The following is a 23,027-nucleotide window of genomic DNA, read 5'->3' as shown; positions in this document are numbered from 1 at the left end:
CCCCCTCCTCATTTCCATCCCCCTCCCTCTTCCCCCTTCTTCCTTCCCATCACCACCCCCCCACTGTTCACGATGTCCGCCCTTTCCCAGCACATACCCGCTGACCGTTAGACTGCGCGCGCAGCCCGCATTTCAAACGGCTCGGACCAATCACAAGCGCGCGCTTCAGCAGCGCCACCGTTTGAGTGACGAGAGTGAGAGAGAGAAAGAAAGAGGGAGGCCGAGCGCCCGGGAGGTGGGGGGAGTGTGTGGGAGAGAGAGAGAAAGAGGGAGGCCGAGTGCCCGGGAGGGGGGGAGTGAGAGGGAGAGGGAGGGGAGTGAGAGGGAGGGGAGTGAGAGGGAGTGAGAGGGAGGGGAGTGAGAGGGAGAGGGAGGGGAGTGAGAGGGAGAGGGAGGGGAGTGAGAGGGAGAGGAGTGAGAGGGAGAGGGAGGGGAGTGAGAGGGAGAGGGAGGGGAGTGAGAGGGAGAGGGAGGGGAGTGAGAGGGAGAGGGAGGGGAGTGAGAGGGAGAGGGAGGGGAGTGAGAGGGAGAGGGAGGGGAGTGAGAGGGAGAGGGAGGGGAGTGAGAGGGAGGGGAGGGAGAGGGAGGGGAGGGAGAGGGAGGGGAGGGAGAGGGAGGGGAGTGAGAGGGAGGGGAGGGAGAGGGAGTGAGAGGGAGGGGAGGGAGAGGGAGTGAGAGGGAGAGGGAGGGGAGTGAGAGGGAGAGGGAGGGGAGAGAGAGGGAGAGGGAGGGGAGAGAGAGGGAGGGTCCGAGAGCCCGGGAGGGGGGCAGTGAGCGGGGAGTTGGGACGGGGGGAGTGAGTTAGGGCCCGGCCGCGGATGGGGAGAGGAGCCGATCGGACACCGGGACGAGGGGACTTTGCTTGACCGCACTCGCAGCCTCCAGCCCCGACATGAAGGCCGACAGGAATGTGCTGAGACTGGCCGCAGTGCAGCAGCTCCGAGCTTATGGCATCAAAGTGAAAAACTGGAACAGGATCAACAACGAGCGGACACAGGGCCGGGAGCTCGGCCGGGTAAGAGATCAGGGCCAGGGTGGGGGGGATTGATTGTAACACAGCAGGTTTATAATAGACTGGGGGGGGGGTTAGTGAACAGGAATGTTTATAATAGACTGGGGGGGGGGTTAGTGAACAGGAATGTTTATAATAGACTGGGGGGGGGTTAGTGAACAGGAATGTTTATAATAGACTGGGGGGGGGTTAGTGAACAGGAATGTTTACAATAGACTGGGGGGGGGGTTAGTGAACAGGAATGTTTACAATAGACTGGGGGGGGGTTAGTGAACAGGAATGTTTACAATAGACTGGGGGGGGGAGGTTAGTGAACAGGAATGTTTACAATAGACTGGGGGGGGGGGGTTAGTGAACAGGAATGTTTACAATAGACTGGGGGGGGGAGGTTAGTGAACAGGAATGTTTACAATAGACTGGGGGGGGGAGGTTAGTGAACAGAAATGTTTACAATAGACTGGGGGGGGTGGTTAGTGAACAGGAATGTTTACAATAGACTGGGGGGGGGTTAGTGAACAGGAATGTTTACAATAGACTGGGGGGGGGGTTAGTGAACAGGAATGTTTACAATAGACTGGGGGGGGGGTTAGTGAACAGGAATGTTTACAATAGACTGGGGGGGGGTTAGTGAACAGGAATGTTTACAATAGACTGGGGGGGGTTAGTGAACAGGAATGTTTACAATAAACTGGGGTGGGGGGGTTAGTGAACAGGAATGTTTACAATAGACTCGGGGGGTGGGGTTGGTGAGCATTAATGTTTACAGTAGGATAAAAGCAAAATACTGCGGATGCAGGAAATCTGAAACAAGAACAGAAAATCCTGGAAAAACTCAGCAGGTCTGACAGTATCTGTGGATGGAAAGACAGAGTTAACGTTCAGAGTCCGTATGACTGAAGAAGTGTCTTCCCACAGATGCTGTTAGACCTGCTGAGTTTTTCCAATGTTTACAATAGACTGGCAGTATGAGGGGTTGGCACGGTGCCTAGGTTGATCCCTCTTTCTGCTTCCTCCCACTTCGAAGAGATCTGTGTAGGTTTTCAACTCTGATAAAATGGCCGAACTACAGACGTTTCGTTTCTGGATGTCACATTTTAAAGTTCTTTTTTCATTTGCAATTTCAAGCACCTCTTCATTTTTCTTATGCTCTGTATGTGGAATTCTAAACATACACCTTAACAACCACATTTCAAAGACCTCTACTTTCTTCCATAGATCTTTACCTATTGTCCAGCTTTCTGAGACTTAAAGGAAAGTGGATAGAATGTAACATCTCATGAGTTGTTTTTACTTGTTACAAACTTGAGTTTCCTTGTTGTTAACACATCCTTCCTCTTCTCAAAATTACTTCTGGCTTTCTCTATGCTTCTTCTGACTTCTGCATCACAAATGTTATCATTTGTCCTAAATAGACAAACCTAACTATTTGTTTTCACACTAGTTTCTTCTAATGTATTCCTTCTGACCACCATTGTTTTCGTCTTTTTGGTGTTCACACTCAATCCATATTCTAAACTTCTAGATTTTACTTGATCTCTGATATTTTGTTAGGCCTCTTCTGATTCTGCAAGTAGTACTGAGCAAGTTTATGTTCTTGCCTCCAATTTTCACCCCTGGAAGTATCCCTGACTCTGAATATTTATTCTGTGTATAGATTGAATAATTTTGGTGACAATACACAGACTGTTGTACTCCTCTTTTCATTTGAACCATGTCTGATTGTCCACCTCCTAGCCCGATGCTCGCTATTTGGCCCATATGAAATACAAGGAGGCTAAATTTGGTAACCCGTAAAACGGGTGTGGGGTTTACAATGCAAAATTAACTTTTGCCCATTGATTACAGTGCAGGCAGTGTGTCAGCTTCCTGCTGCCTTGTCAATATAATGATTTCAGCTACTAGCCAATGATAACTTGTTGACTATTAGGGTCGAAATATCATGAGTGTATTTGACCACTTAAAGCTAGCCTGTGCCCATTAAAGGGGGGTACAATGTGGCTGGAGCAGGCACTGACAGTCCTCCAGAAAGGGAACTTGACCTGTGAAATGTTGAAGAATGGCACAAATTAGGAAAGAGTGGGCTCCAAGGTTCTTGGGTACTGCAATGGTTGCAGAAGCGGAAAAGAGGAGAGTTGTCCACTATCTGCAGGAGGACCTCCAGACGTACGCTCAGACGGCAGGGGGGCAGATAGCCATGGAGGCCAATGCCAATTGTCATGTTCTGAGGACCTGGATACAGTGCTGCAAGAAGTTCAGTGACCTCACAGGAGTGGTTAAGGTCAGTGAGTGCAACTTCAAATTCCATATCTAACCAACTACAAAACTAGCCTCAGACATTGCTCAATGCACCACACCCCTATCACTCACCTATCAACAATCTCTATCAATCAGGACTCATACCTGACATTCATATGTTCCACTGCACCCTCACACGCTTGGCACCACTGCAGACCTTGCACACACTGCCAGCTATTCTAACATAACAGCCACATTAATTAAAAATAGGTTGCACAACACTTAATGACACTTGTCTCTTGCAAGATGAGTTGGCATACAATCGAGGCACCAGAGTTAACTTGAGAGGGACAGGCATGCCCTATATGCTTCATCCTCTTGGAGGAGATAGTGCTGGCCATTATTGGGATGGCCACTGGGGCTGCAACCATCAAAAATAAGGGTATCCTCATGGTTAATCCTCCTCGCATCCCCCTTCCCCTTAATCCACACACTTTTCTGATTTACCTGGAGATAATGTAAACATGCACCTTTTTACTTTCCCACATCCCCTCATCACAACCTTACCTTTGCACCGCTTTCCTTTTAGATATCCAAGAAGTGAAACCTGGCCAGGCAGTGGAGCAATAGCAAGAAGACTGTGATGATAACACACTTGTTCTCACACTTGCAGATACCAACACAGATATTGGCACTCAATGCAATTTAGAGGTTGGCATGGAGGTGGGATCTGCATATTGTAAGTCATGGGCAGGAGTGACTATAGCCAGGGTTGGAGGTGGAAAGAATAGCAGGGATGCCAGCTCCCTGGAAGGTAAAGTCACACGCAAGTACTGCTGAGGATTCCGATGGAGCAGTGTATAGAAAAGGGCTGATGGACATGCACACTGAATATATAGTGCATTGGCAATATATGGATTGTATTTCAGAGTCCTGAGACATGTGGTCAGCTGACAGCTCTTGTTTCCCAGTGGCCTCCTTTAGGTTTGCTGTGGTGACTTAATGCAGCTGGCATGGCAAACTTCAGCAGAATGAATGTATCATGACTGCTGCTGGGATACCGGGCAATTGACCTGCATGATGCGCTGCCAATGGTCATGCATCAACTGAATGTTGAGGGAGTAGATTTCCTTTTGGTTCCTCTTATAGGACAGAATTTTCATGTGTGTCCACAAAGCAATGTGCATATGTTCAGTGACACCCTACACCATGGGAAACCCTGAAAAACTAGTGAATCCATATACTTTCTCCTCCTGCTTTTCTGACCAGAAATAATTAAATATATTTAGCTTTCAATGGATCATTTCTGTGCCCTTATAAACAATAAGTAATAAATTGAAATGTTGCAAATATCTCCAGCCTGGAGGGAGTCAGATATTTAACAGGTCATCAGCATGGCCTCCTTCATAGTCATTGTCAGTGTGGTCCTTGCCCTGCTCTGACTTTGTAGTTGTGGCTGCAGATGGTGGCAGGTTTCATTGAGGGCGTACTTACTAAGCACTGATGCCTTGTGTTGTTCCGCTTAAGAGGGAAAGTTTGCATCTGAACATGCTGGATGGATAAGGTCTTCCTCACACTGCCCCTTCATTCATATTCCAGCAGGTTTTCCTGCACTGTGTGTCTTTTTTTATTCTCCCCATTGTGCTGTTAGTCCAAGGGGAATGCCTGCTAGTACACACATGCCTGAGAGCAATTGATTGTGCAGCTGTCAAGAATGTCCTTCAGCACATGCCCACACCACTCCCTGTAGACTTTGGCAACTTTAAACTACTGTAGAAAGCGCAAAACACTTAAAGAATTAAAGCAATAGTCAGAAGAGATCAACAACCAATTAACTTGTTAGTGGTTGATGCTTTTTTTTAGATAGCACTGTAAGAGGGTCTTTCCTGCTGTTGCCCGCATGTACAGCTGTACAAGATTGAGAGGATGTCAGCTGGAATATTGAACTCCAAAATGCCACCGCTAGTGTCAAATCAGTATTAAATGCTGAGTGACGCCACAATCTGCCAGTGCTGTATAATTCTACCGGCTGTTTGTGTGAGCTTTAACATCCTTACCAAAATGACTTCTGCCACCAGTGTCCCAAAAGTGTGTGTATGCCATAGGATACCATTTTGGAGCTTGAAGGGCACTTTAACTCCCAAAAAGCAGGGCAGAGGAGCTCAATTTTTGCTCACAATGTTTTAATTGTAAGGGAGATGGGAGTTCTGAATGTGATATAGTTTCATGGATGGGTAGTTCCAGAGTGAAATACAATAGTTAAATTGTTTGGAAGGGGTAGGTGTCCGAGTGAAATTCAGTGTGTGAAGGTCAGTGAAATACAACGTTCAAATTGGCTGGGAAAAGAGAGCCAGTGAAATACTGAATGTTGGGAAGCGAATTCAACTAATTACAATGTACTTATTGAATCGCAGGCCTGACGTGTACATTAAAATGAAATAAATAGAATGTTTATATGGGTTTCAAATAAGATATTTTTACAATGAGCTGCAGTGTTTACATTGGACAAGGGGAAAGCAGAGAACTGGAATGAAATATCAATATTTACCTTGGTTTAGTGTGAACACAGGACATAAGACTAAATCCTGTGTAATTCTAAGCCCTTTTATAAGTATTTTCAAATTTTGCTTCTTAACCAATTTAACTGAAGCTCCCATCATTCCCTGTTGTTTGTTCAACTGTTTCCAAACTTGCTAAATGTGGTTATTTATACATACTGGGTGCCCATATTTGTCCCAACTAATCCAAGTAGGTACCAACTGAATTTAGGAGGTTGAAGGATTTTTTCTGTTAAGAATTTGATCGAGTTTTGATTTTAAATTGGATGTGGTCTAGAATGTTTCATTTGAATTCACAACCTTAATGCTGACTCAGACTGTTGGTGTTTGGGCCACAGAATGAAGTCAATGAACTAATGCAGACTTTGCCAGCAGTTCCTATTCAGTTACATATCAGAAAAAATTTGAGTCTTTTTTGAAAATTCAATGATGTGATGCATATTCGTAACATGGCAGTATATGAATTCAAAAATGGGTTATAAAAGTGAATGCAGGCTCAGTTGTGTAACAGTGTGACTGGTGGGATAGAAGGAACATGAATATGCATTAAATCATATCAAGGTCCAGAAATCTAGCAGATTGTTCACAATATTTGGACAATTTTACTAACTGTCGAATTTAAAGAACCCAGTTTCCTCAAGTGGTACAAGTTCAGTTTCGTGTATTCATATTTTGGAAAATATGGTGTTTGCCATAGCCCAGAATATGCAAATGAACTGTAAGAATTATGTTGTATAAATGAATCCACTTTATAATTATTTTTCCTATGAAGTGAGCTCATTTTTCTGTATTGCCATCTAAGGTACATAAAGGAATGCTTATTTTGTTGTAAATAAGGGCCATTGAGTGTCAGTCTTGGCTCAGTGTTAACACTGAGTCAGGTTGTATGTTCATATCCTACTTCAGGGACTTGCATACATAACCTACGCTGAGGCAGTGCTGAACTGTCCTTTCGGATGAGACATTTAACAGAGGCCTCTTTTGCTCTCAAATGGAAACAAAAGATCCCACAGTACTGTTTTGAGGAAGAGCAGGGAAATTCTCATTTTGTTCTATCCTTCGACCCCTCCAAAACTGACCATTTGATAATTTATCACATTGCTGTTTGTGGGACCTTGCTGTGTGCAAGTTCACTGTGGCTCCTATGTTACCACATTGATCATACTTCAGGGGTACTTCATTGGCTGTAACGTGCTTGCATTGGTAACTTACTTGAAAGTTTGTGTTCATAATTCCATATTTTCACTAAAACTCTTAAAATATTTTTGGTGCCCTCTTTGCAAAAAGGGATACCTTTGTTGATCTGATGTGATAGGGCTTTGCTGAATCCCATGAACCTTTGATCAGTTTAAATTAGTACACCAGGTCAACATAGTCTTCTGCATTTGTTCTTTTATATTGGCCTAGAGTTTGCAATCAGCAATGAAGTAAACAAACTTAAATCCACATTTTGTAAAAAATCATAATGCAAAAAATTGGCATTCCATAAATAGCTCATGTTGTTCCGTTGTTTAAAAAAGGCTCCAAAAGTAAACCAGGTAATTACAGGCCAGTGAGCCTGACGTCAGTAGTAGGTAAATTATTGGAAGGTGTTCTGAGAGATCGGATATACAATTATTTGGACAGCCAAGGGCTGATTAAGGATAGTCAGCATAGCTTTGTGCGTGGTAGGTCGTGTTTAACGAACCTTGTAGAGTTTTTTGAGGAGGTTACCAAGAAAGTAGATGAAGGAAAGGCTGTGGATGTTGTCTATATGGACTTTAGTAAGGCCTTTGACAAGGTCCCACATGGGAGGTTAGTTCAGAAGGTTCAGACACTTGGTATCCATGGAGAGGTTGTAAACTGGATTCGAAATTGGCTGTGTAGGAGAAGACAGAGAGTGGTAGTGGATGATTGCTTCTCAGACTGGAGGCCTGTGACTAGTGGTGTGCCTCAGGGACCTGTGCTGGGACCATTGTTGTTTGTTGTCTATATCAATGATCTGGATGATAATGTGGTAAATTGGATCAGCAAGTTTGCTGCTGACACTAAGATTGGAGGCGTTGTGGACAGCGAGGAAGGCTTTCAAAGCTTGCAGAGGGATCTGGACCAACTGGAAAAATGGGCCAGAAAATGGCAGATGGAATTTAATGCAGAGAAGTGTGAGGTGTTGCATTTTGGAAGGACAAACTAAGGTAGGACATACACAGTAAATGGTAGGGCACTGAGGAGTGCGGAGGAACAAAGGGATCTGGGAGTTCAGATACATGATTCCCTGAAAGTGGCGTCACAGTTAGACAGGGTTGTAAAGAAAGCTTTTGGCATACTGGCCTTCATAAATCAAAGTATTGAGTGTAGGAGTTGGGATGTTATGGTGAGGTTGTATAAGACATTGGTGAGACCAACTTTGGAGTATTGTGTGCAGTTCTGGTCACCTAACTACAGGAAGGATATCAGTAAGATTGAAAGAGTGCAGAGAAGATTTACTAGGATGTTGCCGGGTCTTCAGGAGTTGAGTTACAGAGAAAGATTAAACAGGTTAGGACTTTATTCCTTGGAACGTAGAAGAATGAGGGGACATTTGATAGAAGTTTACAAAATTAAGAGGAATATAGACAGAGTAAATGCGAGTAGGCTCTTTCCACTTAGATTAGGAGAGATAAACACGAGAGGACATGGCTTTAGGGTGAAAGGGGAAAGGTTTAGGGGGAACATTAGGGGGAACTTCTTCACTCAGAAAGTGGTGGGAGTGTGGAAGGAGCTGCCATCTGACGTGGTAAATGCAGGCTCACTCTTAAGTTTTAAGAATAAATTGGATAGATACATGGATGGGAGAGGTCTGGAGGGTTATGGACTGGGTGCAGGTCAATGGGACTAGTGGAATAATATTTCGGCACAGACTAGAAGGGCCAAATGGCCTGTTTTTCTGTGCTGTAGTGTTCTATGGTTCTATATAAAATTAGTTTTTAGAGCTAGTGAAAGTGTTTAGCAATAATTATGAAGTTAGTGTGCCCTTAAAAGGTCGGTTACACATCATTTAACAAGGTGTAACTTTTGCAAGGGTTCTTACAGCAAGACTAACAATGTAACATTGGAAGTACTTGTTAAATTCATAAATTGACCACTGATTGCTGAATGGGTGCCTCAACAGCCACGTGCTTTGGGGAAGAGTAGAATCACAGACAACAACTTGTGGATTTCTACCTTTAATTGTGCATATGCACACTCCAGAAGTTGCTGTCAGTTTCAGTGGAGTAGTGATAACTTGTGCTGACAGTTTTGCTGTTATTAAAATTTTGATGTACCTAGCCTCGATAAAACCTCTCCTTTTAGATGGGTTGGTTTCTACAGCCGTAATCATTTTTTAAAACTACAGCATCATCAACACAAGGGAAATTGAATGATTTATGCTAAAACTTGTGTGCAGATTTGACACAGATCCTTGTATAATAATTTGCTGTATGGAAGTTTGGTGGCAGCGAGCATTTTCCTTCCTCAGTCCTCTTCTGGATCACCTGTTGCTTCCCAGACCCCCTGTTCCAGAATCCACAATGTGTGTCCTTTATCAGGCTGTGTTTCTTTACTAGATCCTTTGATGTATTTCTGCTGTTGGTGTGAACTTTTTTCTTTTCCACACTGCTGAATGGAAATAGTGACAGAATATTCGGAGTGTGGTATTTATTTGTTAGAACCATATACTGTAGTTTTATAGTAGCAGTGTTCCCCTTATACTCTAGGATGGCCCTTCCAATAAAGAGGGGAGCACATGTTCACAGCAGTTATGTGTGTTGATGCCTGTTGTAATGATGTATTATAAAGCCTCATTGTATAGTACTGCTCATGCACAGAAAGTTGTCTGTGGCTCAGTATTAAACTTGTGATGGTATTTGCATTGACCTTGATCACTATTTGAAAACAGTTTAACATTTTATGCATATCCCTGTGTCAAACCTTATTTCAGACTTCCAACATTTATCTTTGCTTTTTAAATGTATATGTAGGAATGCTTTTTCTGTTTACACATGGTTGTACAATTTTACAATATTGAATGGTTTTTGTTCTTGAATTGGCTTCTTGAGAATCTTGTATTCTATAAAACGCTGCAGGATTGGTGTTTGAAAATGTCATAATGTTTGAGGAAATTTAATTGTTGTGCTTAAAATAGCAAAGAGTATCTTCAGTAGATGTTTTTAGGAATTCGCCTTAAAAATAAATCAAAATAATTCCTTGCAGGTCTCTGATTTAAGGTCCACTTGTTAGCAAACTTAGTTTTAGCAGCTAAAAAGGAGAATGCGGGAATAATGTTGAGACTGGGAGAGTGGGTTCTTGTCAATAAGTCATAATCAATTTAAAATAAACTTCTCTAATTGAATATTTGTGCTTGGAGGTTATCCTGCTTAAGCTAGAGGGCCCTGAGGTCAATTATATACTGAAAATTTAGCACAGCTCATGGAACAAACCTAAGGTCTTAAATCTCAGTATCATACAGTGCAGTCAAATTTTATAATGCACCATCAGTCAAACCACAGGGACATGATTTGTTTTGCTTGTGGTTAAGCATTTGGTGCCAATGGCAGTGTACTGTAGTAAAGTGATGAAAATGCTTTGGTTTTATGGCACTCATTTAAATTGCTCATACTAGAAAAACGCATGATCCATTCAAAGAGTTAATATTTAGGAAGCCGGGCAGCTCTGTAACTGAAGCTCTGAAGAAGAGTCATACGGACTGGAAACGTCAACTCTGTTTCTCTCTTCACCGATGCTGTCAGACCTGCTGAGCTTTTCCAGCATTTTCTGTTTTTGTTAGCTCTGTAACTGTACTAAGCATATGATAATATTTGGATTGACCTTGCTAAACTTTGAAAAAGAATAGCCTAATTTCAGGAAGTGAAATGTTACTGCACGTTCAATGATGTGGTTATGACTAGCATGATCTGTATGTTCAGAAGTCACTTCGTACCAATTTATTGCAGTCTTGTGTTTACAGAGTAATAAACTGAAAGCCTGATAAATTTTTCAGTGCAGTGGGTGACTCTTCAGTGTCCTTTCATTTTTGTAAGAGAAATGGTCCTGTGAACCTGAAGTTATTTTGCATCATTTGCCCTTATCAGTGCACATTTAAAAAAAAATTATCATGTAATATAAAACACAGTGGGAAGCACATTACTCTCAAATCAGCCGAAAGGAATTTGAATGGTTTAGTACATTCATTTTTTAAAAATAAGATATACAAATGGCCTTTTGATAGTACAGAACTTGAATATTGCTGAAAAGACAAACATGCTGTCAAAGCTTTTCGTCTTACACTCATCAGGACAGAAACAAAGAATACCAAATCTCAAAGGGAACAAGAATTTATACTGTATAAGAAGAACTTCAAATGGTTTTGCTTTGAAAGAATTTTGGTTTGCTAGTAATCAAATTTCAAAAGGAAAACTTGTTCTGAACTTGCTGTTATTACATTTTAACACAAAATGCAACTTTGGTAAGCATGTTTCAGTCTTCGAGAATCAAACTACTGAGAAGTCTTCACCTACCTGTGGCTTGCACACTATTTTTCCATAGTGGATTCTTGCCCAAGAGCAGAAAATTTAGACAGAGCTAAGGTTTAGTCAAGTCGAGTGTATGGAGGGATTCTGTTGGAATTTAACCGGATGTGTATTTTCATACGTTGTATCTCTATTAAAAGAGGATATACTTCCATTTTCCTTGGGTTATTTTGGTAATGTAGGTAATATCTAATTAAATGCAAGTGTGCACTCATGCATTCTTTATCAATATTTTTAGGACAAGAAAATAACATACAGTGAAGTATTTGGCACCCCTCTGCATGCTCTGCCACAGTGCACTGTCCTTGAACATACTACCGTTCCTCAGTGAGTAGAAAAAGAGATTGAACTGATTTTTCACATGATCGAAAGGCTGAGGATATAAAATGTTTAGTGATCTTTTTATTTGTAAAATGTTTGTAAACAAAGAGTTCCCTGTTGTTGAGTATTTTTTGTATTGGAAAAGGATTAGAACTGTTTTGTTTAAATGCAATTTTGTTTGACGATTAAGGTAGAATACTTGGATAATTCAAATCCTTTTAAAGGTGCAGATGTAAAAAACATTAACACAGTTATTTTTGTTTGCAAAATATATCGTTTTTGGAGAAACTAAGATGCTAAATGATAGTTAAACTGGTACTTTTAAATGCTGCATAAATTATTTGCTTTAAGTTTGGAAATCTAGTAAAAGGATAGCTGAAAATGCAGTGAGTAACTATGTTCCTATAGACTAGTTGTATAACTTGCATCATCGATTGATACAACATAGCAGGAGACCATTTCTTGACAAGGTATGAAAACTGTTTGTTTAACTGCATTTTGTTTGGGTACTAAGTTAAAATATATTTGGATAGACTTAATAGATAACTACTTAGCTTATACCAATGCACTTTGCATCAGAACATCACTTTGGGTGCTTTGGCCAGTTGATCTATTTGAATGCAGTTCCAATAAATTGCTCGTAGCATGCCACCGAGGGTGGGATTTTGGATTTTTGGAGACGGTGGGGTTAGCGGCGAACACGTTTCCTGGACAGTTAAGCGCATTGCATAGCAAAATTGCAGCGCATCTGCTTTTCCACATTGCACAGGGTTGGGACCCGGAGGTCTTCGCAATGTCGGGGTTTCAACCCACAATTGAAATCTTGCTCCAGAATTCAAAGATTCCGTGGTGCATTTGATTGCCCCTTTTTATTTCAGTTTTTTTTATATGAAATGGGAGCTTTTCAGTGAAAATTGCTCTGATATACCATTTTTCATCCTTTTGAAGCTCATTTAAATATAGTGTGGTTTTGTGTTAACTGAAAAATGTATAGCTTGAAAATATTTTAAGATATTAGAGAGATATCAAATGTAATGAATCTTAACAATTATGGTTTTGCAATAATTAGTCATGATCTGACTTTTCAGGTTTCTAGTTGATGCCTGTGACTATTTAGGAAAGCACATTCACACAGAGGGACTCTTCAGAAAATCGGGATCCGTGATTCGTCTTAAAGCTCTAAAGGTAATGAAGATTAAAAAAAATACTGTTTTAAGGTCAAATGTTAACTTTGCACCTGAATTATACTGAAATGGGGATAGTTCTGTTTTTCCTAGTCCTTCACGGACACCAAAGTGGCTACGTTTGCCTACGTTATTGTGGAATCTTGAGATTCCAAAAAACTGTGGGTGGGAATTTCCGGCCCTGCCCACCACCGGGATCGCCTGGTCCCGCCAAAAGTCGATGGACTTTTGGCTAGGCCACCGAATTTCCTGTGGCGGGTCCCGCCACAATGGGGCTGGAAAATCCCAGCCTGTGTCTAACTTTGTAGTACACAGTACAGTCACTTAGGAGACTCTCCAAAGAATCAAGTAAGCTGAGATCAGTCCAGCTAGGAGTGCTGGACGAAGTAGAGACATTAACCTCATTTATTGATTTATATTAAATGTTATATTTAATTGTTTTTAATGTAGATTACATGTTAATCTCCTGCTTCAGCAACATTTCAATTTTAAATCCTCATCCTTGTTTTCACATCCCTCCATGGCCTTGTTTCCCCCTATCTCTGTAACCTCCTCCAGCCCCACAACCCTCTGCAATCTCAGTGCTCCTAAGATTCTGGCCTCTTGTGCATCCCCAGTTTTCTTTGCTTCACCATTAGCAGCCATATTTCAGCTGTCTAGGCTTCTGACCTCATTACAGCCTAGGTTCAAATGTGGACAAAAGTGCTGAACACCAGAGATGAAGTGAGAGTGACTGCCCTCGACATCAAGGCAGCATCTGACTGAATATGGCATCAAGGAGCCCTAGCAAAACTGGAGGCAATGGGAATCAGGAAAAACTTCACTGGTTGGAGTCATACCGAGCACAAAGGAAGATGGTTGTGGTTGTCAATCATTTCAGTTCCAGGACATCACTGCAGGAGTTCCTCAGGGTAGTGTCCTAGGTGACCAACAGTGGCAGCAATGTGTACAATCTACAAGATGCAGTGCAGAAACTAAGGCTCCTTAGGCAGCACTTTCCAAACCCATGGCCACTACCATCTAGAAGGACAACGGCAGCAGACACATGGGAACACCATCACCTGGAAGCTCCCCTCCAAGCCACTCATAATCCTGGCTTGGAAATATATCACCGTTCCTTCACTGTTGCTGGGTCAAAATCCTGGAACTCCCTCCCTAACAATACTGTGGGTGTACCTAAACTGCAGGGACTGCAGCGGTTCAACGAGGCAGCTCACCACTACCTTCTTGAGAGCAGTTAGGGATAGGTAATAAATGCTGGCCTAGCCAGCGACGCCCACATCCTGTATATGAAAAAAAAATTTCTGGTATTCCTTCCCTAATAATTAGTCTGACTACCTCTCTCCTCCACTTTAATACACTCGTTAAAACCTACTTCTTTGATCGTGTGTTTGGTCGTCTTTCTGAATGTCTCCTTATTTGCCTTGGTGTCAAATTTTGCTTGAAGTGCTTTGGAAAACCTTACTGCGTCAAAGGCAGTGTAGAAATGCAAGTTGTTGCAAAGTGTATTTTTTGAGTTTTGAAACATTAAAATACATGTACAATGTTCCATTCTATTTCTATAACATTTTCCCTCACTTGTTCACAATGTACAAATGACTATTGTATATTCTTCTATCCAGTTTGGAAAAAAAATGGCTGTCGCGTGGTGCAGCGATAAGTCTTGTTTCGTTAAGATCGTGATTCAATTCTTAATTTAATTTATTCCTAAAGTTATTTAATGCAAGCTTCTCAGCAGGATCATCAAGACTTAATCTTGGCCATTATTAACTTTAGTCAGTGCAATTAATTTATTCCTCTTCAAGGCTACCTAGTGGCATTAAAAAAATCTCAGTCAAGCCATGGAGTTAGGTTGCAGATGAGCATGATCTCATTGAATAGCAGAACAGGCCCAAAGAGCTAAATGTTCAATTCCTGTTCTGATGTTCACATAAGAAATGTCAGTGGATATTGTAGAACATGTAGAGGTTGCTAAAACAATCTCCCCTGACAGTAGTAGACATAACCAGCAAAGAGGGTGTGCAGAAAGCAGTAGGTAGTACTATTGATTGGCAGAAGTAAGCAAATTGAGCTGTCCATTTTTATTTTGTTCTGCCTTTCTCCATCTGTTTCAGCAGAGCAACTGGGGAAAAATTAGAAATAAAATCACAGCCCTGGAAAGAGACAGTAGGTCTGTCAGGATTTGTAAAGAGAAATGTGGATTACAAAATTTAGGGTAAAGGGCTACACAGCTGTATCATTATGCCCTGCCCTATATTTGCAGCTCCAATTTTTTTTGCCTCAGGGTTAAATTTTCAGGGCCCCTGAAAGGGGGAACAGAAGAAGGTTGCCCTGAAAATATCAACGCCGGACAGCATGTCAATTTCAAGACACCGATCATGGCACTGACAATAATCACCAGTCAGGAATCCCACTCTCCTCCCTATTGAACTAGTTTTATAAGCTGGTTAAGAGCTTGTTCAATGGGAAGGGTGGATAAGGGAACACAGGTTTCACAAGATCTCAGTTTCTGAGCAGCCTAGGAGAGGCGGGTGCGCAGTGAGGGGGCCAGTCGAGGCTACCCTAGTGCATCACCCTGTCCCTATAAAGCGGGGCAAAGGGGGACTCTGCACTTGGTAAGTAGCTGCCTTTACCACTGAGCAGGTGCCAGGGAGTGGTCATGGTCATCAAACTGAGTCAACACCCCCAGCACCACAGGGACAGAAGTGTAGGGGCAAGGTTACCAATCACAACAGGATGACCATCTTTCTAAAAGGAAGACTGCAGCTGGCATCGGAGCCATGACTGTCAGATTTTGAGTCTAGTAATGATGCTATATAATTTATATGTAGAAGACAAAGGAAATATTAAGTTAATTTTAAGTGTGATCTTCATTCCTTATATGAAATTTCGCATCATTCCCCTCTTACTTTCTTTGTTCTTTTTTATGAACTGATGCAACTTGTCACCTTTTCTTGTATTCAGATTTCCTTGTAATCTCAAAGAATCATGACCTATAGGCATGAAGATGGTTTTAGTATTATAAGTGTTTCAAGGATATAGCACATTCAAATGTATTCAGTTTTTGCCATGTAAATTTTGTGTGTAATATACTATATTTCAAACCAATTGAAACAAAATAAGACCATATTTCAGTGGTAATCTAATATTTTTTCTCACTTTTGAAATTCAAATGTTGTTTTGATACCCAGCTCTTTGGTAATTAAGGAAATGGTGCTTTTGTGAAATAAAAACCGTGCACTTTATTTTCTTCCTGGTTGTTTTCTTGTGTGTTCAGGTTAAGGGAAATTGGCATTTCAGAAAAATGTTTCCTGATCATTTAAATCCCTTACAATAGCTAGTGTGAAAAAATATTTTGATACAAATAAGGTAGGGAGGGGCTGGTCGTGTGATACCATCCAATTGCCTTCCTCCTCCTCCATATTGTAATGGTAATTGTGTGCAGTGTTGTAATTGTTTGTTTGTTTGTTTAACCAGGCTAAAGTGGACCAAGGTGAAAAATGTATTACAATGGCGCCCCCTTGTGATGTGGCAGGGCTGGTGAAACGGTTTTTTCGGGAACTACCTGAGCCTGTGCTTCCAGCAGAATTACATGAAGCCTTCTTCAAGGCACAACAACTACAAAATGATGAGAGCATTACTGCTACAATTCTTCTATCCTGTTTATTGCCTGAGAGAACTGCAGATACACTGCGCTACTTCCTGAATTTTCTTAAAAACGTGTCCCTCAGGTGTGTATTATAGAAATGCTATGTAGTATATTTGAATCAAGATAGTTGTCAATGTATAAAGAGTTAAGGTACATTTTTAGTGTGCACTACTTCACTGCAAAATGTGTTTCTCTGCATTTTGCCCAGTCTGTTAGCTACCTTTTCTCTCTCTTGACTCCATATTTTCAAGCTGTATGTGTTAATGCTGGATGATTACTACAATTTTATTTAATTCTTTCATATTGAGGAATGGGTTTCTTATTTTGGGCATTCGTCAAAACATGTTGATCAGGCGTACATTCATGTACACTATAACAGTGTGCTAGTTTTCTGAGAGCAATATTGGGATGTGATGTGATTTCACATACTCCAATCCAATGGTGGATATTCATCCATCCTATTTTCACTGCCTCTCAACTGAGAACTAGATTCATAGAATTTTACAACACAGAAAGTGAAGACTCTTGGTGCCTTTTTAAAAATTAAAACTGCTCATGTGTGGGTCCTCTTCCCGTTCGCACAAGGTGATGGAACTTGTTCTTCACCCCTTTCCTTGTCCGCTTTCTTTCTCCTCTTCATAACAGGAAGAGAGCCCAGTATGCAGCAAACGTCAAATATGTAGCATTGGAGTTCCACAACATGCTATATTAAGCAGGCAGTTGACATCCACAGTTCACAACATTAATTCCTGAATTCGACTTAGCAGAGGAACATGTACTTCTCTTTAAGGAGGGAAGGCAAATTTGAATACCTCTCTCTGGGAAGATTTTCTATATCTTCTAGCGAATGGTTATTAAGCACTACTAAGGTATTCACATGAATTTGGCCCCATAATCGGGAATACAGCTGTGTAAAGCCATTTAAAGGCAAGCTGTAAACACTATGTAAAATGAAAAAGGAAAGAAGTAGTAAAGAAATGTGAAGATGTTCCAGAGATTGTTTTAAGCCTATTTGGTGAACTTTTTATTCCCTATATAGGTCAGAAGATAACAAAATGGATGCCAGTAACCTTGCTGTAGTGATTGCACCAAATTTGTTCCATTCAGGTGAAGGAAGTGAAAAAATAACTGCACTGACGGAGAAGCGGCTCCATCTTCAAGCTGCAACTGTGCACACACTGATTGACAATTTTGAACACATTGGTATGTATTGCGTGTGTATGCATTTTTTTGTTTCTTCGCTACCTTTTTCTTCCTCCAATGGGAAATCTACCATTACCGTTCTAAATTGGCTGTTTGAAGGGTAGTATAAAAACGGAAAGTGCTGTGGATATACTCAGCAAATCTGACAACATATGTGGAGAGAAACAGTGTTTTCTGCCAGGCCTGAATATTTCAAGCACTTTTTTAGCACCCACAGTATTTTGCTTCTATTTTAGTGTTTGAAAGGTGGTGTTTGCTGTTTCCTCATAGTAACATAGGTGAGGTCAAAGACTCAACCGAGCGGCTGGCAACATATCACTTCAGGACATGATGTTGCTATTTATTGTTGTGACCAAGATAATTGTCTATTCAACTGTAAAAGGTACTTGTTTTACATTGCACATCTATTTTGGCCCTGGGATCACATCTACTAAAATCCATCATGAGGCCCAAGGAAATAAATGGTGTGTTTTTATTGCCAGCCAGTGCTGGGTGTATTGAGTGCAATCTGATCAAATAGAATTGCCAGGTCAAATTCTTGCATTTCTATTCATCAATCAGAAAAAATACGCTAATGATATAACTTACTGATAACTTTGAAGCACAATCACACCATTACTTGCCTTTTGCTGCAACAGTACCCCAGGAGTTACAACGTGATCTGACTAGCATCCAATTTTGTATAATCCATTTGTGCACATGGCAAGTGCTTTTCAACTTGGATGTATTGGTTAACCATATTTCATCAAATTTTGGATTTGTATGGCTTTGCTGATAAACTTGGCATGATATAAGTGCAACGACAGCATATAAACTGTAGAATACTAAGTGATTCTTTGGAGCAAGGCTGTATTGCAGTTTTATAAGGAAAAATAATACTGAAAATTTTCTTTTTTTAAATTAATTACCAGTGCAATGTCAATGATCTTTTCCACCAGCAGAATTTTTTGCTTGGCGCACACTTGTGCGCCTGACCCGCTCGAGTGTGAAATAATGTGCAATGACGTCAGCCAAGCGTGCCGATGTCAACACGCACTCATGTTTCGCAAGGCGGCCGCGCGATGGAGTCAGAGGCACGCCCTCCATTAATTAAGAGGCCAGTTAAGGCCCTTGATACATCAATTGACTCTGACTTTACATAGCCTGTGCGATTTTTCGGCTGTCGCACGGGCAGGCCACAATTAACAAAAGCTCATCCACAGGTGGGATAATAAAGGTCAGTGACATTGTCAATGTGAATAGTGAGGGGTTTAGGGTATAACTTGCTGCTGGTTGCGTCTGTGAACTGAACAGCTTCATCTTGCTTCAGAGCTGCATTCTGAGCATTTTTAGGCTTCATTTTAGGACTCATTGTTCTCTTCCAGGCCCCCAGAGGATTCAGACCGTGTGGGCCCTTCCAGGTATCAGACAGCCTTCTGTAAACCTGGTAATGGGGATTGTGGTCTCTGCTGGAGGAACCTCCTTTTAGGGGGAAGAGAGAGACAGAAGGGAGAGGAGGCCAGGTGTTCCAATGCAGCATCCAGGGGAGCGACCTGTGGGAGGAGAGGCGCAGGCACAAGGGGCGAGGGCAGAGCCAGCAGGAAGTCCAAGGTGAAAGGGGCCGCAGAAAACGTCACTATCCTGCTGCCAGAGTTTACAGGCGGTGATGGACCTACCTCAATATGTCTGAGGTGCAATGCTGAAGCAGGCTCCATGTCTCAAGGGAGACAGTGACCTCCATCTGTCAGAGGAACGAGCCTGAGATCAGCTCTGACTGTGTGGGTGCCAATGGCGCTGAAGTTCACAGTGGCCCTTACCTACTACGCTTCTGGCTCTTTCCAAGGCTCAGTGGGGGATCTGTGTGGCGTCTCACAATCAGCTATCCACAGTTACGTCAAGCTGGTGAAAGACGCTCTGTTCAGGTGTGCATTGACTTTCATTCATTACTGTACGGGTGAGGCCAGCCAGGCAGAGCGAGCAAGAGGCCCCACAGCGATTGCTGGGTTCCCCTGCGTCCAGGGTGCAATTGACTGCATACATGTGTCGATGAAGGCACCAGCGGGTGAGCCAGGTGCCTTTGTCAACAGGAAGGGATTCCACCCCATGAACGTGCAGGTAGTGTGTTATCTCACGATGCAGATTCTGCAAGTGTGTGCAAAGTACCCTGGTAGCTCCCATGATGCTTACATCTTGACGCACTCCCAGATGCCGAGGCTTTTCAGTGCTCCAGCCCGACTGGATGGCTGCTAGGTGACGAGGGCTACACCTCAAAAGGTGGCTCATGAATCCTCCCTCCACCCAAGAACAGGGCTGAGCAGCGGTACAACAGGAGCCATGCTTCCACAAGGGCCGTGGTAGAGAGAACCATCGGTCTTCTCAAGATGCGCTTCCAATGCCTGGACCGTTCAGGGGGCACTGCAATACCCCCCAGAGCGGGTGTCACTGGCAGTGGTTGCGTGCTGCGCTCTGCACAATCTGGCACTGGCAAGGGGGGACCCAGTGGAGGAAGAAGATCTTGGTGCAGCTGCACAGGCAACAGATGATGAGTCCAAGGACGAGAACGGTGAGGAGAATGCTGAGGGCATGGGCGCTGACCTGGGTAATCTCCAGGGAGGCGGGGACTCCCGGGACGCTTTGATCCACTGCCTCTTCAGCTAGCCTACCAAATGCCAAGGCTGCAGGCTCCATACTCTATCCCTGACAGGACCATTTCCTTGGCCAACAACATACACTCTGTGCCTTTACAATAAAGTTTCAGGAGACACACGTCCATCATTACACAATGGCCTTCCCCGCACCAACAGAATAAATGAAGCACGCAGAGGCCAATAGCACAAATTAACATCTCATATAATTATGAATGTGAAACAGAGCTGAAATGAACACTAACCGATGTTTTTAATCACACTATGAAAAAGTTTAAACCAAAATGGGGAAACAGAATATCACCTGTGATAAAGTCCGTCTTGTGCTTAAGGTGCTTTACATTTACATTTGCGGGTGCTACGTCTAGGTGCTTCCCCCTCGCTGGCACCGGCATTGGAGACAGCCTGCTGACTCTGCTGTCTTGTTGGTCTTGATGACCTTGGCGGTTGTTCGCTGGCCTGTGGAGTTTGTGATGGCCCCGCCTGGGAGGGAGCGGACAATGCCAGGGCTGGCATCTCCTCAGTCGCCGCAGCCTCATCAGATGCCATGGTCACTGCCGGAGGGGTGGAGGAGGCTGTTGCCATCATCCAGAGCACCCTGAGGGGAGCCCATGGAGATGATAGGTAGCTCATGCACCAATGTGACCTCCAATGTCACATTGGACCTCCCTGCTCACCATTCATGGCTGAGCACCTAGCTGGGATACTGGGTGCCTAATCCATCTCCCGTACTGACAATGACCAGCTGAGGTCATTGCCGGTGTTTGGGCTTGCAGGTCCGAGTGCATCTCCAGGAACCCCTGATTGATTTCCTGGAGCATCCCCTCCATGGGAGTCACCACTCTCTCCATGTAGGAGGCATTGTGCTCGGCCATGAGGTTCAATACAGTGGTCATGCTCCGCAGGGACTCCTCCACAACAGAGACCATGGGACGCATTCCCTCATGTATCTCCGCCAGATCCTCCCGCACACCCCGCTGGACTTACAGCATCTACTGCTTAATGGACGACTCCAGAGGCCCATCATCAGCAATCGACTGAGCATTGCCCCGATCCCGAGCAGTCTTCCAACTGCCGGCGCCCTGGGCACACTCTGCCTCTGCCTGCACCTCGAGCGAGTGTGAAGTGCCCTCACCAATGTGCACCGAGATACTAGACGGCGATCTTATGCCCACAGAGGTGCTGGTATCTGCTGGTGCCTGCTTGATAGAGAGGGTGTGACGCATGTGTATGCTCAGCATAGTGGTCCTCCAGGGTCAGGGGTGGGCCTTCATGCTCCTCATAGTGACCGCCTGCTGGTGAACCTAAAAGGGACAAGAAGGAGACGTCATTAGTTTAAGTCATGACACTCACTGTGCATGCCTGGCACCCTGGTGAGACAGATATGCATCATGGTGGCCTCATCTTTCCATTATCAATGGGAATTCCAAGTTCGAGGCTCACGCCATTATAGAGACTACACTATAATGATTGCAATAACCAACATTCTCACCTCAGTGCACTGCACTCTTACCTTCGTCTGGCACCCCAACCTCACCACAGCCACTTGACCGAGGTGCATGACACCTCTCAAGCTCCAGGGCCATCTGCTCGTAACGCGTGAGGATTAGAAGATGTGGGGGGGCCCCCCGCCAGACCGCGACCTCTCAATATTGTTATGGGATGTCTTCTCCTGAAAGGATAGAAAAGCATTGATTAGACCACTCTCTACCTGCAGCGCCATTACACCATGGCCAACCCTACCTGAGGAACACCTCACAGGGCTCAGCCAATTTGTGAACCTGGTGAGCCGCAAGGCACTCAGTGCAAGCAACCAGGGCTCACCCCCTTGGCCAGCTCCTGCCTCATTGACATTTGCTACTCGCACTAACACCTCTGAGGTCCGTGGGGGAGGCGGTGGCCAGCTCTTAACTGTTCTGCAAAGTGACCCATGCTAATATGGTACTCACCCTTCCTGATTACAGCAGTTTGTTGAAGCATTTCCGGCACTGCACCCATGTGCGCCTCACCACGTCGTGGCTGCTCACCCTGGATGCCACCTCCTCCCAGGCCTTTTCGGTAGTGTGTGGGGGACTCTTCCCATCTCTGGGGACAAGGGTTTCCTTCCAGGCTGTAACCTCCTCCAAGAAGACTGCGATGCACTCATCCGAAAAACGCAGGGCTGATTGCCCTGCCCTCCTGCCTGCCGTGTCCAACCGCAAAGGGATCCATCTTCAGTTCATTGTCCTCCGTGGCAACCTTCCAGGGCTGCGTGGGCCGGTTTTGAATCGGCTACCAGGCCGCCATTGGACCCGATGGGCATCATGCCCCGCCTGTGCCTTCTCGCTGATTCCTCAGCTGCCTTTCATGCAGGGCGGGCCTTAATTGGTAGTTGGCTTCCCACCCGCCCCGCCGAGCCCGCACATCAAGGGTAAAATTCTGCCCCATGTAGATCATATTCTATTATAAATTCAAAATGACTTTCTTTCCCACATTAAGCCGATTTTTAAATTCTCTTTTAAACTTCTTCCAGCTCCACAATTTTAAAAGGCCAGGTACTTCTAGGCATGCAAGAAAGCAATTTTGGAACTGCACCAGCCTTTTAGATGGTCTGGCTGAGTTACTGGCAGAAGTTAAACATCTCTTCTCAATAATGCTCACGATTTTTACAAAGAGCAATAATGCAAATTGCAGCTAGTTAAAAATGTAACTTGCAATTACCTTCCAAGAACCT

The 23,027-nt window shown here is 43.6% G+C and overlaps 1 protein-coding gene across 1 annotated transcript in view; it reads left to right on the top strand.

Annotated features, from left to right (window-relative positions):
• Positions 1–828: 828 nt before the first annotated feature.
• The window catches only part of LOC144693387 (rho GTPase-activating protein 11A-like), a 58,449-nt gene continuing 36,250 nt past the window's right edge, over positions 829–23,027 (top strand). Inside the window, exons 1-5 of the mRNA XM_078563251.1 lie at positions 829–1,015; positions 11,572–11,660; positions 12,743–12,839; positions 16,316–16,569; positions 17,527–17,690. Of these exons, the coding sequence (XP_078419377.1) occupies positions 893–1,015; positions 11,572–11,660; positions 12,743–12,839; positions 16,316–16,569; positions 17,527–17,690 (727 nt within the window). The 5' untranslated portion in view covers positions 829–892. The remainder of the gene's footprint in view (positions 1,016–11,571; positions 11,661–12,742; positions 12,840–16,315; positions 16,570–17,526; positions 17,691–23,027) is intronic.

This window comes from Cetorhinus maximus, chromosome 18 (assembly GCF_964194155.1).
Source record: "Cetorhinus maximus chromosome 18, sCetMax3.hap1.1, whole genome shotgun sequence".
Lineage (NCBI taxonomy): Eukaryota > Metazoa > Chordata > Chondrichthyes > Lamniformes > Cetorhinidae > Cetorhinus > Cetorhinus maximus.
This window is presented reverse-complemented; position numbering and strand designations above follow the sequence as displayed.